Source organism: Hirundo rustica, chromosome 5, assembly GCF_015227805.2.
Source record: "Hirundo rustica isolate bHirRus1 chromosome 5, bHirRus1.pri.v3, whole genome shotgun sequence".
Taxonomy (NCBI): domain Eukaryota; kingdom Metazoa; phylum Chordata; class Aves; order Passeriformes; family Hirundinidae; genus Hirundo; species Hirundo rustica.
In genome coordinates, this window is record NC_053454.1 from 31023686 (window position 1) to 31041037 (window position 17352).

General features: G+C 42.9%; 1 protein-coding gene across 1 annotated transcript in view; it reads left to right on the forward strand.

Moving 5' to 3' along the window:
- Window positions 1-4044: 4044 nt before the first annotated feature.
- The window catches only part of FAT1 (FAT atypical cadherin 1), a 101219-nt gene continuing 87911 nt past the window's right edge, over window positions 4045-17352 (forward strand). Inside the window, 2 exon segments of the mRNA XM_058420825.1 lie at window positions 4045-4136; window positions 10542-13830. Coding sequence (XP_058276808.1) covers window positions 4116-4136; window positions 10542-13830 — 3310 coding nt within the window. The 5' untranslated portion in view covers window positions 4045-4115.

Below are 17352 nucleotides of genomic sequence, written 5' to 3' on the forward strand. Positions count from 1 at the left end.
CTGGAACTTGTTTCATCTTAGGCAATGTGATAAGGACAGACATATGTTAAAAGGTGACATGGAGAATCAAACATATTTTGCTACAACGGTTATAAGATTGGAAGCTTTTCAGCAACTTGGATGGTGTCCTAGACACCCAAGTGTGATTTCTCTTCTGTACCTTTCCTACAGGTTAGCAAAATATAACAAAATATATGAATTTTCTTTGAGATAACATATGACAAAGATACCCTTTCACATTATAGTGAAAGTAAACAACAATTATAACAGCTTTATTGAGAGTATTTCCAAAAAAAAAAAAATTAAAGGGCAGAGAAAACACAAAATGAAAATGGAATATTCAGTAAGTATCAAAATGGCTTTGTCAACATTATTTAAGATGTTAGAAACCTGTTTTAGAAGGTAAAGCTATCTATATAAGCAGACTTATGAATACACTTGCCTGGACATCATGGCTCCAACATTTTATCTGAAGTGCTAAGCACCATTACCCACTGTTGGAGAAGGATGGTATGTTCCTTTATTCTTCTCCTAAAGTACTTACTGTCAGCATAGCATGACTAGTAGGAGATCTAAATCAGAAGCCTCTAATTTTTTTATCTTTACCAGATACTTTTCAGAGATGTTCCTGTCCAACTTACAGGAGGTTATTGCAATTCTACCACTTCTCCAGGCATTAAGAATTAAAGTTTAGACAAAAGTTTAAGCACTTTGTGGTCCTGACCTTTTATTACTTAACTCAGCAACCAACCACAATATGGTAATGGATCTGAAAGGTAGGAAACTTCATACTCCAAAATTATAAAATATTTGCAACTGTAAGGAGTAGAAGTGTGGTTTGCATTTGTTTTTATCCTTTAGCTATAATGGCCTTTTAGTCCTTTTCTGGAATGCTATTTTCAATGCAGTTTATTTTATGCAACTTGCTTTGAAGCACTTTTCACAGAAGAAAAGGTCATTTGGCCCAATGGCATTTGGATGAGGACTGAGTATAATTCCATTTAGGGTCTTTAGAAAGAAGATGAGATGCTAAATAAATCAGTCAGCTGTGTCTGTTGTGGAAACCTATAAGGACAGAGAATTTTGACATTAAATTTTCCGGAGATTTGCTCAAAGTGAACATTCCTAGACAGAAATGGCATGTATACACTATTTGGAAATGTACTTAATATTACTATACTGCAATTTGTATCTGCTCTTCCTATCCTAGAATCCTGCATGCTCATTTGGCTGACAGATTTTAATGGTGTACCTTATAGGAAATAATGATCCAATGTCTTCAGAAGTCAATTTGACTTTCTGAAGAAGGCCATGACTTAAGGGTCCCTAAGGATAAATTGTTTAGTAAAAGAATATTTTACCTTGTGAGACTCTCAGAGTGCTTTAAATATTTACTGTCACACTGCACCTCTCAGACAAATAACTTTTAAAGCATTTTCTGTAGTTTTCCCAAAATTTTATAAATCACGCCATTCAGGACCTTCTGAGGTCGCTCCTTTCAGCTGATCCCTGCCACTAGGCAGTGCAACAATTCCTTGAACTTTGTCGAGTAAGAGTAGTTGTTTGGGGCTGACTTTAGATGAGGGGGAACCACATTATAAATACATCCTCCTTGCTTGTGATGTATTACTTTGGAGAAAGAGCTGCCATTCTGCACTTCTTTTTTTTTTGCTGCGCTTTGAGGGAGAGGAGAGGAGAGGAGAGGAGAGGAGAGGAGAGGAGAGGAGAGGAGAGGAGAGGAGAGGAGAGGAGAGGAGAGGAGAGGAGAGGAGAGGGCTGTTCTTGACTTAACGTGGCCGGGAGACAGATTCCCGTGCTCAGCCCACTTGGAGCCTCCCGGTTAAGCTCGTGGCTGTGTAGGAGCCGAGTAGGAGCCGCCAGGCGCTGCCGAGTGGAGCGGCGTTGCGGCGGCGCAGCCAGCGGGGCCTCCAAGCGGCGCCGGCCACGGAGAGTTGCGGCGGCGGGAGGCCGGGGCGGCGGGGGCGCGTCGGGCACGGCGCCTCACCTGCGGAGGGAGGGCGGGTGGCCGCGGCCCCGGTGCGAGCCGGAGGCCCGCGCGGAGCCGTGCTGGAGCGCAGAGGTGCGCGCCGCTGCCTCCAGCCGCCGCGCTCGACTGCAGCGGCGAGGACAGGGAGGGGGATGGTGCTGCCGTGAGCGGGCTCCGAGGGGGACGGACAGAGTGCGAAAGAAGACGGAGGGAGAGGGAGGGAAGGAGGGAAGGAGGGAAGGAGGGAGGGAAGGAGGGAGGGAGGGAGGCGGGGGAAGGAGAGAAGGAGGGAAGGAGTCGGCGATCCGGCGCAGCGTCCCCACTCTCACTCTCTCCGCTGGCTGTAACTCCTCAACTCTGCCTGTTCTTTGCCTGGACATGTCTTAAGAAAGTTGGATCTCTCCCTCCCTCTCGCCTTTATTATTTTTCTTTTTCTTTTTTTCTTTTTTTTTTTTTTTTTTTTCTTCTTCCCCCACTCCCCGTCTATTTTTCCTCCCCCTCCCTCGCTGAAGTTTCAAGCAGCGGATGGGCCGGAGCCGACATGCCGCGCTGTGGCGGTGGGGCCGGGCGCCGCGCTGGCTGCGCGCCGGGGCCGCGCTGAGCGATAGGGCCACTGCGGGGTTCACGCTCTAGAGGCGTGTGGGCACCGGGGCATCGCTCGCGCTTCCTCCGAAGGACAAAAAAGAAAGCGGGGGGAGAAAGCGTGCGGAGATGAACTGAGGTGGAGCGGACTTTGTGAGAAGAGTGCCGAGTCCAGCTGGTCTGGTGAGTTCTTTGTTTAATGAGTTTCTTATCAGCAGGGTGCTGAGAGGGGTGATTCTCTTGAGAGTTCTAGTGCTCTAATTTGTTGCGTGACTGAAAACAGTAGAGCCTTCGATTCAACCCGTGGTTTTTAACTGTGTAGAGTGTGTATGTTTATGTAGATATCAGTACGTGTTATGTATATCCGCACATCGACTCTATGCAAAGCTACGCGTACCTGGAGTTGACGGTACCCCAAGGTTTACCGCCCCCTTTCACGAGAAGAGCGAGGCTCAAGTTTCCCGACCCGAAGCCCTGCAGCCGGAGCCGGGCTGGTCGCCGCGGGGCTACCGGCTCGGTTGTGCTCCCTTCGGAAGCGCGGGGGCTGGCAGCAGTGCCCGCCGCCCGTGCGCTGTGGCGCGGCGCCCCCTGCCCGGCCGCCGCGGAACTGCGCCGCCGCCGCTGCCGCGGGGCAGCCGGAGCCCGGCCGGGGGCTATAGGGCCGGGCCCGGGGAGGGGGCGCGGGCGCTGCGGGGCGGAGCCGCCCGGCTGCGGGTTGGTGACCCTGAAAGGCAGCGCTTTCTAACGGGGTTGGTTCCTTTTGACCTGCGGCCGTGGGCGCGTCAGGCTGTGGTTGAAGAGGGGCTCCCTCCGCCGCTGGCTGTATTTATTTATGTGGCTAATAAAAGACGTGGCGGGGCTAATGCGTGGTAAATGCGCCCCCGCTGGCGGCTCCCGCCTGCAACCCGGCTTCGTCGTGAGTCCGCTGGGACAGGATTCCCCAGGCAAACACTTGATCGTTATTAACTGTGATCACTTATTAATGAGCGGTGAATCCTTCAAGCACCGTTTCGGAATATTAATCTTTAACGGAGGGCTGCCAGACTGACAGATATCCCTTCGGCCATGAATCCGGCAGAGCGCTTATCCGCTTGAGGTACGGAGAGGTAGCCCATACCCTCTCCGCGGGCCGCAGGGTGGTCGCCGCTGCGCTTCCCTGGCTCTATGCCCGGCTCCGCACTCCCTCTCACTGCCGCTGCTTTTCCCGATGCCGGAGCAGGGCGCCGTTCCTTACAGCGGTGCCAGGGAGCCGCGGGAGACACCAGTCGCTTTTGGCTTCTGCTGAGACCTCCCTCCTCCGCCCGGCCGTTAAGCGGCGGCTCGCCCAGCCCAGCCCAGCCGAGGTGGGGAGGCGTGAGCCCAAGCCCGCCGGCGCGGGCCGGGGGCGGTAGCCCGGACGCCTGTGGAAAGGGGAGCGGTCGCCGAGGCGCTGCGGTCGCCGCAGGGCGCTCCTGGCTACCAGCAGTGCGGGCGGGCACCGCGGGACTTGTCCCGGCCACCCGCTGTTCCTCGGACAGCGGAAGACCGCGTATTCCCGCGGACTCTGATGATCTCCCTTGCCATCCCCGTAAGACATCCCCGGCAGTAGCTTTCCGAAGTTTCTGAGTAGCCTTTCCGGGGGAGAACTTCGCTGTACGCGAAGTCGCCCGCGTCCTTGGACCGGCACCCGATTCCCTGCCGCTCCCGTCGTGCAGGAGGGGGGCGAGCACGGCGGAGGTCAGGGGTTCCCCCAGCCTCCGGCCACCGGGAAGAACAGCTCGTGGTTGCAGTTCGCCCTTCCCCCGCTGTTCTGTTCCGCGTTTCGTACTTCCACGGCGGGCCCGGGCAGGGGTGCGGGAGCTGCCGCCGCTCCAGCCGAACGCCGCAGAAACGAGTTCCGGAGGGGCGGCCGTCCAGCCCGGCGGAGGAATCCGGCGGCGGGGGGCGCCGCGGCCCGCAGGGGGCGGAGAGGCACCGGCGAGGCGCGCCGGTGGCCGGGGAAGAAAGGGGAGCGGCGCGGCTGGCACCGTGCGGGGCTGGCCCCGGCCCGCGCCCTCGCCCCGCAGAGCAGCGAGCCGCAGAGAGGTGAGCGCTGGGCCAGCCGAAACTTGGGAGAAGTTTTTGCCGTGGCGGAGGACGGGCGGCGGACCCCTTGGGAAGTTGAGACTCCGAGGCGAGGCCGGGACGGGGGCGAGGCCACCCGGAGGCGCTGGGCGAGCGGCCGCCTCGTGCCGCGGGCCCCGGCGGGGCGGGCTGCGGGCGGCGCCGGCCCCCTCCCCTGTTCCCCGCCAAGCCGCGGGGACGCCGCGCGTCGCGGGCCCTGGCGCCCCGATCCTCCCGCGGCTGGCGGCGCCCGGCCGGGCTGGAGCCGGGACCGCGCTCCCCGGAGAGCCGGCGGGACTTTAGCGGGCAGGTTCCGCCTAAGATGGGCAGAGGAAAAGAGCTGGCGGTGGTGCTTTTCCCTGAGGCAAGGTGTCTGAGTGCGTCTGATGGGCCATTGCAAACTTGATTCCCGGGTGAGCCGGCAGGGGCGGTTCGCGGCGGGTGGGAAGTGCCTTTAGGATGAATTTCTTCCTTTGTTCGCACTTCCACACCGCGTCCCTTGTTGCGTTCCTCGCCGGATTGCTCCGAAAGGTAAAGGGCAGTGCCCGCCAGGACCCGACGTTAGGCAGCGGCTCCCCGGAAGAGCCCGGCCGGACTCATCGGTCGGCTTCTGCTGCTTCTTTTATTCTTTAGGGCAGTTGAAGTAGAACAAAGTTATGTTTGAAAGATGTACTTTTTAATCTCGCTTGTCAGCAAGGACGACTTGTTTTACCGCTGATAGTATCCCCCTGTTGTAAACTTTTTTTTTTCAGAAACGCATTTCTAAGTTAAAGAAATGCTGCCTTCTAGCAGCAGGTTTTCCTGCGGTTTAAATACTTGCATACAAGTTGTTCCTAGGGAGTGGCATAGGAAATGCTACCTGTATGCTTTTACCACCTCGGCTGTCTCTCTTTAAAAGAAAAGAACGTTGTATAATAGGTGTGTATTTCCTATTTGCTTTTCTAACCGTCTGGAAATAATTCAGCTATTTAGTGAGTAAATATCTTACTTGCATGCTGTAAACTGTTTTTCAGGTTTTTGTTTTATTCACTGCAAAATCCTAAAATCTCTTTTAGAAGACTGAAAGGCAAACTTTAGTAGTAGTCGTAGTCATCCCAGAAGGATAGTGTTTTTTTTTTCTTTTTTTAATTAAGCATGCTGAAGAACTTTGTATGGCTAACTTAACTCTGCTATCAGTGCAAATAAGCAAGTGTAAAATGGTTTTAAACTCGCGAAGATTTACTTTTTTTTTTTTTTTAAAGTTTAAAACTGAATTCAAAATCAGTAGAATTATTTTTGCTAACACAAATTTTAGGGTGCCAGGCTGAATTTCAATCAAACTCTTATTCACAGGGATTGGAGGTCTGCTTTTCCTTGCACAGCTGATGGGTTCATATTAGACACATCAGTAAGTAACTGCCTGCAGATGAACAGTTTAAATTCTCCATGTAAATCCTTGTTTCATTCTGGTTGCAGAATTTTTTGCCTGCTGTTGGAATATAGCTGCTGCATTTTCTTTTTAACAGTTAATATCTTGAAAACATAAATCAAAATATCTCATGACATTAACTTATGATGTGGGGAATACAAACAAAACTTACTGGACTTTAGTCACAAGTTGAAACTGTTATGTTAATCTCTGTGACAATGTACATTTTTTGAATAACTTACCAGCTTTACTAAAGTAACACTACCATACACTCTCATCATGTGTTAATTTTCTGAATACCAAAACACCTTCCCTCCCTGAGAAGCAAAAGGCTCTGTTAATTTGTTTGATTGGAAAGTTAAGCATGTTGAAACAGCTAAACCTGGTATTTCTTTTTTCCCATCAGACTACATAAATAATCGTTTTTAAACAATTGAAAGGGTAGTTATAACCACAGTTAGTGCAGCTTGCAAAGTCACACGATCTCTCATAGACTGCTACACGAGAAATCATGTCATGACTGTTTTGTTTCACAGTGCATTTCTGTCAGACAGCATCAGTAGGGTATGCTGATCAAAACTGACCTTTAAGGTAAATAGTTAATGTTTTGCTTGGTAGGTAGGTTATTCTGGACTTAACTGGTAGAGGTTGCATGCAGAAAAAGAATAGCAATGAGACTAAGGCTTGCTTGGGTACATGGGCCTGATTTAGGTTCTTTTTCTACCTGTGACTTCTGTTGGTGGGAGAGTAAATATCTCAGTGTATTCTCTCCATAGATATATGGTAAGTTTGGTTCAGTGTATCTATGATAAATAAGATAAGCTTGGTTTGATCTTTTTTTAATTTTTTTTTCCTTGGCTTGGCATTGAAATTGCTGTTTACTAAGTTCTGTATTTTATGCTTAAAACTTTTCAATATTAAAATTTTTAAATATAAACGTTGAAATCCAAATACTGTAAACTTCCTGCTAGAAGAAAGAATCTTTTGTATGACTGCTATCTTATCCAGTCATCTTAATTTGTAAGTTATCAATTTTACCTCCAAAATTATACTTAGACCTTTAATGTGAAGATAGTTCATATTTCTAAGTTGCGTTTATATTTTTTTCCACAAACTGTCTTAATGTTTTGATGTGCTAATAGTTTTGATAATGTTATAACTAAGTAGTAAAACTGTCTTATATATCCCACTGCCGAATGTGCATGTAATAAAAATTACCTGAATAATAATTTCCAGATAGGGGATCAAAGTTTGTTTGAAAGTTGCTTTTGAGAATAATGAGGTGCGCACTTCTTATGAATTTAGGACTGTGTTGTTTTGTTAAGCAAAATGGTTGCCTTATGTATTGAACATGGATACAGAAAATCCTGAACTGGTCATTTTCCAAAGATAATAAAAAATTAGGAGTTCAAAGTGTAGCCTTTGGCTAAAATGTTTCTAAAATTCAGTCATTTTGGCATGCTGTAATGAGCCATCTGAGTTTATATCTAACACGTTATCGCTTTTTCTTAATGCTTTCATACTTTCTCTTAGTAGTTAACTTAATGGTCTTTATAGCTGGAATTGCTTAATACTTTAGATATTTTCCAAGAATATATTATGTTGATCTTTGGATAATTCTAGTCAACGTTTTTTAGTTTCTAGTAGCTATGTAAACTATGACAAGATGGAAAGAGTGTAATGTAAAAGAAATTGCTAACTTGTTTTTATCTGACACGGTTAACTGTGCAGCTGAGAGATACTTTTACATTCTTGATTGTGGCTCAGCAGGTCGAAGGGGTTTACTGCTAAGGAGTGGATTCGCTTCCTGGTGGTTGTGTTGTTGTTTGTAGTGGGCTGCCTGTTGCTGGCTCTGAGCAGACTTGAAGTTGTTACAGAAGAGCAGCAAAAAGTGCTCTAGGTATCATGGCGCAGAAAAATATTTACAGTAATAGCAAAGGCTACACATGTGTTCAGCTTTGAATATTAATGAGAAGTTGGGATATCTTAATGCAGTTTAATGCATCTTAGTTTGGTACATGTCCCGTCTAATGTGCCTGAAATGTGAGAAGCAAATGATAAAAGGTACAAACCAATACAATGTTTTATATTATAAATCCACCACTTCAGTTAGCCCATAAGCATAGGCAGTGAGTTAGCAGGTGCTACATCAGAAGTAAAGCTATGTTTTGGACTTAAGTATAAATTTAAATTAATTATAATAATAAATTCCTAGTGTAACTGAAGGAGAAAAGAGGGAAGCATCTGATCAGATCAACATAAAATTTGATCATTGGTAATAGATGGCTTCCAAAATTCCAGCAAGAGGGAGGAGAAGCTGGGTTTGCTTTTAAAACGTTTGAAAATGATGTTTTAAGCAATCTTCGTAACATTGCATTTTAGGCCAGTCTGATGGCATCTTAGAATTTGCAGAGTTTTAGAATTAGTGATATCAGTTATTTATTGCAAAGATTTGGTTGTGTGCAAGAACTTGTCTTGTTTGGTTGGTTGGTTTTGGTTTTAAGCAAATATTTGTTAACTTGGCAGTATACTGGGATATAAAGCCCTGGAGCCCCAAGTGTCTGTGTATTCCCAGGACGTAACAGCCTGGGAAGAAAAGTAGATGGGGAGGAATAATATTGTTAAACCATTGAAATGGTGACTGTTGCAACCTCGCTCATTGGCCCTCCCAGCCTTTTCTTCATTCAGTGTTAGGACCTTGTAAGTATTGATTCCAGCTAGTGACTTAACTTCAAAGAGCTTTAATTCTTTTTATCATTTGCTTATTCACTTTTTGTTTGCTATGTTTATAGTTTTAATTGTGCAACACACACTTTTCTCCTTCCAAAGGATATTCCTTTTCATTACTCCTCTGCAATACTTCCTATCATTTGTGTGAATCTGAGTCTTAAATTCCTGTCAAAATCATTGACTTAGTAATATCTGTGACTGAATTCCTTCTGAGGTTTTGAAGTGAACTGTTGACATAGGTAGATTAATTTGCTCTGATGTTTGCTAGTGGGCAGAGTCAGTCCATGGAATGTCAGCCAGTGTTATCTTTCACATACCTACCTAAGCAGGTAGGAAGTAGGGAAGAGAGAAGTTATTGTAAGGGAAAATGCAAGTGGAGGAAGGAAATGTGATATTATTTTAGTGGAGATGAACAGAACTAGCAGACAGGTAGGCACTTAGGAGAGATTTACAGCCAAAAAATATGATAAGGGCAAGCTAGGGCTAAAATACGGGGAGAAAAAAGTCACAACACATCGAGTAATTAATTTGGTTTGTGTAGCAGATTGGCCAGGGAAGAAAACTCAGAAGGAGAGGGTAGGGAAAAAAATTAAGGACAGATAGGGAAAGGAGATAGAAATGAATGTGTACTATTTAATCTAAGTAATCAAGACAATGTTAGATTGCTTTCTACTTGCTGGAAAGAAATTTTTGTCCCCAAGATCTTGTTGAAAGCTTGGGCATGTTGAGGGGCCTTCTGAAGCTTTGATTTGTTATACTGTGAGACTTGGAGGAGTGGAGGTTGCTGTAAACCCACATGAAGAAGGTGGTCCCAGATGTCTTGTTCCTGTGGTTTCTGCCTTTCTTCCTACTGCAGTCTTGCCTAGTTTTAGATACCAAAAATGTTATATTGACTTCAAAAGGCAAATCCAGTGAAGGTGTACCTCTGTGACTGTCTTGCTGTTCCAGGCTCTTTCTCTGTCATTTCTGGAGTGTGTTGGAGGAATGTTTCTCCAGTAGTTTTGGTAGATTATTGTTCTCATAGCTCTTGATACTAATTTGTTGCAGATCTGTTCTGAGAGGGGAATAAAGGATTTTGTCTTATTCTTTATGGGCTATACACTTTAGTGGTGCTTGGTATTTATTCTCTTTTCTTTTATGGCAAGCACTACTCTTACAGGAGTAGTCAGAGCTGGAGGGAATACAATACAGAACCATTCTCTGTTTATAATATTTATAATTCTTGGAACAGGTGTACATAGGATACTGTAAAGAGTTGATGGTAATATCAAGCCAACTTTTGGAAGTTTAATTCCACTTAGTTGGACATCAGTCATATTACAATCTAAATGAAATGTGGGAGGAGAATTTTCTACTAGACATCGTCATGTATGAAGTAGAGAACTGGAGTGAATGTTCACTACTCCAGATTAGTTCAGACCTAGTTTGCTCATAGCTGACAGCATTTACACATTTCTTCTAGCATGTTGCTTCATAGGAATGTTCATTTGAACTTAACTCTGTTCCGCTTATGTTGCATTAGTAATTCCTAGACTTTTGCTGTAATGGATTCTTGGATTTTTTTTAGTTTTTAATTTATCTGTGTTTTTTATTACTGCAAATAATTTTGACACTTTCTGCAAGAAAAGGATATAGTCTAAATGTGTAACCTACAGTTTTCTTTCAAGTATGAATTCTGAACTAAGCATCAATGTTTATTTGATAACACATTTGAACAAGCCTAAGTCTTACAACATCTCTTTCTTGTTTCAGGGTTTCTTTTTAATTGCTGCCATGGGAAGATACTTGACTATGCTGTTGCTGCTGATGCTGCTGGTGCAGCATTTTGGAAACTGTGAAGGAAATCAAAGGCCACATCATGCTCCATCAATGCAATTTACACAAGTACAGTATAATGCCACTGTGTATGAGAATTCTGCAGCCAAGACTTATGTTGGGCATCCAGTGAAAATGGGCATTTACATTACAAATCCACTGTGGGACTTAAGGTACAAAATTATTTCTGGTGACAGTGAGAACTTATTCAAAGCTGAAGAGTATGTTCTTGGAAACTTTTGCTTTTTGAGAATACGGACCAAGGGAGGAAACACAGCTATCCTTAACAGAGAGGTGAAGGACCATTATATGCTGACTGTTAAAGCAGTTGAGAAAAATACAAATGCTGAAACACGCACGAAGGTCAGGATACAGGTACTGGATACAAATGACTTGCGGCCTTTGTTTTCTCCAACATCTTACAGTGTTTCTTTGCCTGAAAACACAGCAATAAGGACCAGCATCGCAAGAGTCAGTGCAACAGATGCAGATATAGGAACAAATGGAGAGTTCTACTATAGCTTTAAGGAAAGAACAGATGTGTTTGCTATACATCCAACTAGTGGAGTGGTAGTTCTAACTGGTAGGCTTGACTACTCGGACATTAAGCGTTACGAGATGGAAATTCTTGCAGTGGACCGTGGGCTGAAGTTGTATGGTAGCAGTGGCATAAGCAGTATGGCAAAACTAACTGTTCATGTAGAACAAGCAAATGAGCATGCCCCCGTTATTACAGCTGTTCCATTGACTCCATCAGAATCAGACACAGATCCAACATATGCAATTGTAACCGTAGAGGACAACGACCAGGGTTCAAATGGGGAAATAGCATCATTAAGTATTGTTGCAGGAGATGCACTTCAACAGTTCAAAACAGTGAGGTCTGTTCCAGGTGGCAAAGAATACAGAATAAAAGCCATTGGTCCCATTGACTGGGAGAGTCACCCTTTTGGATACAACCTTACACTTCAAGCTAAAGATAAAGGGAATCCCCCACAATTTTCTTCTGTAAAAGTTGTTCATGTGGCATCACCACAATTTAAGTCTGGTCCTGTCAGATTTGAAAAAGAGATATATAGAGCTGAAATAAGTGAATTTGCTCCTCCAAACACACCTGTGATAATGGTGAAAGCTGTGCCTAGTTACCCACATTTAAAATATGTATTTAAAAACACACCAGGAAAAGCAAAATTCAATTTAAACACTCACACTGGTCTTATTACCACATTAGAACCCATAAAAGCACAATATGCATCCCATTTTGAACTTGAAGTTGTGACAAGTGACAGAAGAACTTCTGCAAAAGTATTAATTAAGGTACTAGGCATGAATAGCAATCCTCCCGAATTTACTCAGACATCTTATAAAGCCTCCTTTGATGAAAATGTGCCAGTAGGTACAAGTGTCATGAGAGTAAGTGCAAAAGACCCTGATGAAGGAGAAAATGGTTACGTGACCTATAGCATTGCAAACCTAAATCCTTTGCCATTTGTGATTAACCATTTCAGTGGGATTATTAGTACCTCAGAAGACTTGGATTATGAATTAATGCCAAGGGTTTACAATTTAAGGATTCGGGCGTCTGATTGGGGCGTACCATATCGCCGAGAAGTTGAAGTTCCTGTTACTATTATTTTAAATAACTTGAATGACAATATACCTCTGTTTGAGAAAATAAATTGTGAGGGAGTAATCCCCCGGGATCTTGGTGTTGGAGAACAAATAACAACTGTGTCTGCTATTGATGCTGATGAGCTCCAGTTGGTGAGATACCAAATTGAATCTGGAAATGAACTGGATTTATTTAGCCTAAACCCAAATTCTGGAGTACTTTCTCTCAAACAGTCACTAATAGATGGCCTAGGTGCTAAAGTGTCTTTTTACAGTTTGAAAATTACAGCTACAGATGGAGAGAACTTTGCAAAACCATTGTATATCAACATAACTGTAGCCAGTAGCCGCAAACCAGTCAACTTGCAATGTGAAGAAACTGGTGTTGCCAAAATGCTCGCAGAGAAACTCTTACAAGCAAATAAGTTGCACAGTCGTGGAGAAGTTGAGGATGTTTTCTTTGATACTCACTCTGTAAATTTGCATGCACCTCAGTTTAGAAGTACTCTCCCCAGCAGCATTGAGATAAGAGAAGATCAACCTGTGGGCTCCAGCATAATATCTGTGAATGCTACTGATCTTGATACTGGCTTCAATGGAAAGCTAGTGTATGTTATTTCTGCAGGTAATGAAGACAGTAGTTTCATTGTTGATATGGAAAGAGGAGTGCTGAAAATCCTATCTCCCCTTGACCGAGAACTAAAAGATAAATATACCCTCAATATTACTGTCTATGATCTTGGAATACCACAGAAGTCTGCTTGGACCCTTTTAGATATAAAAATTTTGGATGCTAATGACAACCCACCGGAGTTCCTCCAAGACAGCTATTTTATTGAAGTAAGTGAAAACAAAGAGCTCAACAGTGCGATAATTCAAATTGGAGCTACTGATAAAGATTTGGGGGCTAATGGAGAAGTGAAATACTCTCTTCTTACAGACACAGACAAGTTTACTATTAATTCAGTGACAGGAGTTGTGAAAGTTGTAGGGGTCCTGGATCGGGAGCAACAGCACGTTTATTTGTTGAAAGTTGAGGCTAGGGACCAACCTACTGAAGAGCCTCAATTATTTTCAACAGTTATTTTGAAAGTGGCTGTAGAAGATGTTAATGACAATCCTCCCAAGTTTATTCCTTCAAATTATCATGTGAAAATTCGAGAAGATCTTCCTGAGGGAACTATTATTACGTGGCTAGAAGCCTACGATCCTGATTTAGGCCAGTCAAGTCAGGTACGGTACAGTCTTTTGGACAGTGGAGACGGCACCTTTGACATTGACAAAATAAGTGGAGCAATACGTATTGTACAAAGACTGGATTATGAAAAGAAACAACTTTATAACTTGACCGTGCGGGCCAAGGACAAAGGAAAACCCATTTCATTGTCCTCTACGTGTTATGTTGAGGTTGAGATAGTTGATGTGAATGAAAACTTGCACCCCCCACGGTTCTCCATATTTGCAGATAAAGGCTTTATAAAAGAAGATGCTCCTATTGGCTCCTCAGTAATGACAGTATCTGCTTATGATGAAGATGCAGGACGAGATGGGGAGATCAGATATTCCATCAGAGATGGATCGGGTGTAGGAGTTTTTCGAATAGATGAAGAAAAAGGTAAGGTGGCTTTCTGTTATTTTTATATAGCGTATAAAATTAAATGCCGGAAAGAGAGAAGAAAAGCAGCGTTATCACAGTTGACACAGGTGTTATAGTTAGGACAAAAAGATGTCACCAACAAGGCATATAGTTGTATCTGCTACTTAAGTGAAATGATTTTTATACATTGAATAAGTGATTTCTCTCTAATATTCCCACTTCCGTCCAGCCTGCCTAAAGCCAGGCTTAAGTCTTAAAATCTATGCCACCCAGAAAAAATAAGAATACTCTTGATATAAAATGGACACCTGCCTCATGTGGGCGCACACACACACACTGTCTTGTGTACAGTGGGACTGGCATACTTTTCAATCTTAAGTGACATTATCTTTTGCTCCTTTTACTGGAGGTGTGCATGCATGTAATATTGCCATAAGTACTGGTTTTGTTAGTTGGCTTCAGAGTTTACAGGTGCCCATCTGGAATTCAGTAAGCAATGCCTTCTTCATCAGAAGGCTTCTGCCAAAGAAAGCATTGATGCAGCCTTAGAAAAACCTCATGTGTCAAGCAGACTGAACTGTTGATTTATTTCATAAATAATGCGTACAGTGATGAGCAGTGTGAGAATTTTTGTAGTGTCATGTGATCAGAAAAAACATAATTTTATTTTCAGTAAAATTCTAGTGCTTTCAACATTTTAGTTGGATGTCTATGTAGCTGTCTATTTATTTGTCTTTGCTAAAGAGAGAGCATTGATACTTTGCAATTAGCTAATCACCTTGAAATAAATTGAGGAGGAATGCAGTGCAAAATTTGTCCACAGGTTACATGTGGGTAAATGATGACATATGTGATCGACGTCTTAAAGAAAAAAAGCTTGTTACTGAGAATAAAGGGTGGGAATTACGCCTGATTCATCCAGTAGTCATTCAGTGTGCTCTCTGTGCTTCCCACAATTGTGAATGTGGGTAATAGAGACTCATGAAGCCACTTTACTCTTTAGGGTTTGGGTGAACAAACTGTTCCTGACTATTTCTACTTCTGTGGAAAGTCAGTTATTAAATTACGTGGTTTGTGGCTAAAGAACCGGCTCTACAGGTTGAAATGTAATAATGCTTCCCTTAGCTTTGCTTTTAACAAAGCACATAGTTAAGACAGTGAAACAGATTTCCTAAAAGTGAAGAATTGAATACTTTCTTTCCAAGAAAGTGTGTTGTAGTTTCACTTTTGGCCACTTTGAATGTGTGCAAAATATCAATTTGTCTATCATTATGCCTTTCTTTTGACATAAGTATATTAAAGTTCATTGTGTATTTTGGTATTTTAGAAGTATCTCTAGTTGTCCTGTAGAATGAGTCTGAGTTTGGCAATTTATTATCTGAGTGATAGGTAGCGGCGGTAAGTGAGAATGAATCTGTTTATGGGTATGTAGACAGGTATGTGTATTTTTGTGTACTACCATGGCAGAACTAGTTGTCTGCATGTGTTGCCTCTCTTTTGGCACAAAGCTAGTTTGCTTTACTAATAAATTGGCGTCGGTTTAAGTAAGTTGCTTTTTATCAGCTGGGTTTACAAAGTTGGCAGAGCTTGGGACAAAGCCAGCTTCCATTTAATAATATTGTCCAGAACAGTGGCTTTGTATTTTCAAGGCAGGGAGAGGCATTGTCTGTGTTCATATCTGGTGTCTAGTGTTTGCAGTTCTTCGGGGATGAAAGTAGAGGGATTTGGTGGGAATGGGGTGGTGGTGGTAAAGATGGCTTGCTAGTTTCTAAGCTTATTTCACTGGTGTGTTTATTTCAGTTTGGTTGATGTGTTCTTTCCATCAAATGGTGATCTTAAGGAGCTCATGAAATGACATTTTCTATGTACAAACTTGACAATGTAGCTTAAATTTTGGAATTACATTTTATTTTGGTAAAAAGCCATCAGAATTGTTCTTAAAGGCACTCTTTATACTGCAGTGTCTTATTATTTGTCACAGTTTTCAAAACAGACTAGCCTTGATACAGGGAGCAGACAGATTATCAGCCAACAAAGCACACTGAAGAATTTGTGAAAGAGATTTGTCAAGCAACTTGCTAACTTTTTCAGCTTGCTGAAAGATTTTTCTGACTTTACCCAAGCTACATGCCTCATCCTGCTGTCTTTGAAGAGCATCATACTACACTGTCAGTTCAAAGGTGGATAAATCAAATTTAAGAACTTATTTCAAGTCAACATGTAACTACTCAGTGGCTCAGAGTGGCTCTTTTATCCCTTGCTTACAAGAAATTAAGGACAACAATCTTATTTTCAGGTAGACTAGATGATGATAGAAGCATTGAATACCTAGTTCCATGCATTGATTTTTGTTGACTTTTAGGTTGTCTTTCCCATGTTAAGTTTGTTTTAACTTTACAGTTCAAAAGGTAGAAAATGGTACTAGTGTTTGATATTTGTACCTGCAATTCTGGTATTTTCACAACTGAATATAGTATATCTTTTGCCACAATGTCTTGAGTTCTGTTTTCCAAGACTTTTTTTGTGGGTTTTCATAAGTTCTTTTTTCTGCACTTGTGCCCAAACTACTAGCAGTGAATCTCTTAACAGGGAGCACTAAGCACCAATATTTCCAAACTCAGGAACTGCTTTGATTACTTTGTTCCCTGACTGCTCTGATGCTTTTCAAGTAGACACAGAAAAAAGATATGTTGGGGTAAATTTGGTAGTCGGTCATATTTTAGCTTTCTTAGTATTCTTAAGCCTGATGATAAAAGTCTAGAAAATTGCATTAGTTTCTTAGCACCTATATCACTGTATATTTTTTGTAATGTAAGAAATAGGGCACACACAGTTAACAGGTTCTAAAGTATTTTTCCTTTCCTAAGCTATAAGGAAGTATTTTTCACATGAAGTGTAATAAAGTCATGAAACCCATTTCCTCAGGAAGTTATAGAGATTGAAAGTAGGACTAAAGAAAATAAATGATACTAATGAGATTGAGGTTCAGCCTCATGCTATCTTCAGCTCATAAACTGTTAACTGGAAGCCAAGGGGGTAAGGGAGAGAGATCAGAGGTCATCACTCAATATGTGATTCAGAAGAACAACAGTGCATTGTGCCTGATATTTTATTCTGATATACAGAAAGTTTAAATTGCATGAGAAATGAAGACTTTGGGATATTAAATAAGAGGAAAAATGTTAAAGTAAGGTTTTTGTGCTGTGAGTATATAAGAAAGCCATTTTTTTATCCTTTAGATATGTGTTCAGGAGAATTTGGAATTTAAGGTAGCTTTTTATTTGTGAGCAGAATTGAAGGCTGCAAATTGAGAAGATCAATTGGTTATATAAATTGCCTGCTAAAGCAGCAGTAAAATATTTTCTCAAAGAATCTGATAAGGAGGTGAGCACATTGGTGTGTATTAATAATAGAAGGCATTACGTTGATGCAGATCTCAGTGTGCCACAAGAAAAACCCATGCACCATATAAACCCCATTAGCACAGAACAGTAAAAGTGAGAAAAATCATGTAGATACCATGCTGCTACTTCGAATGAG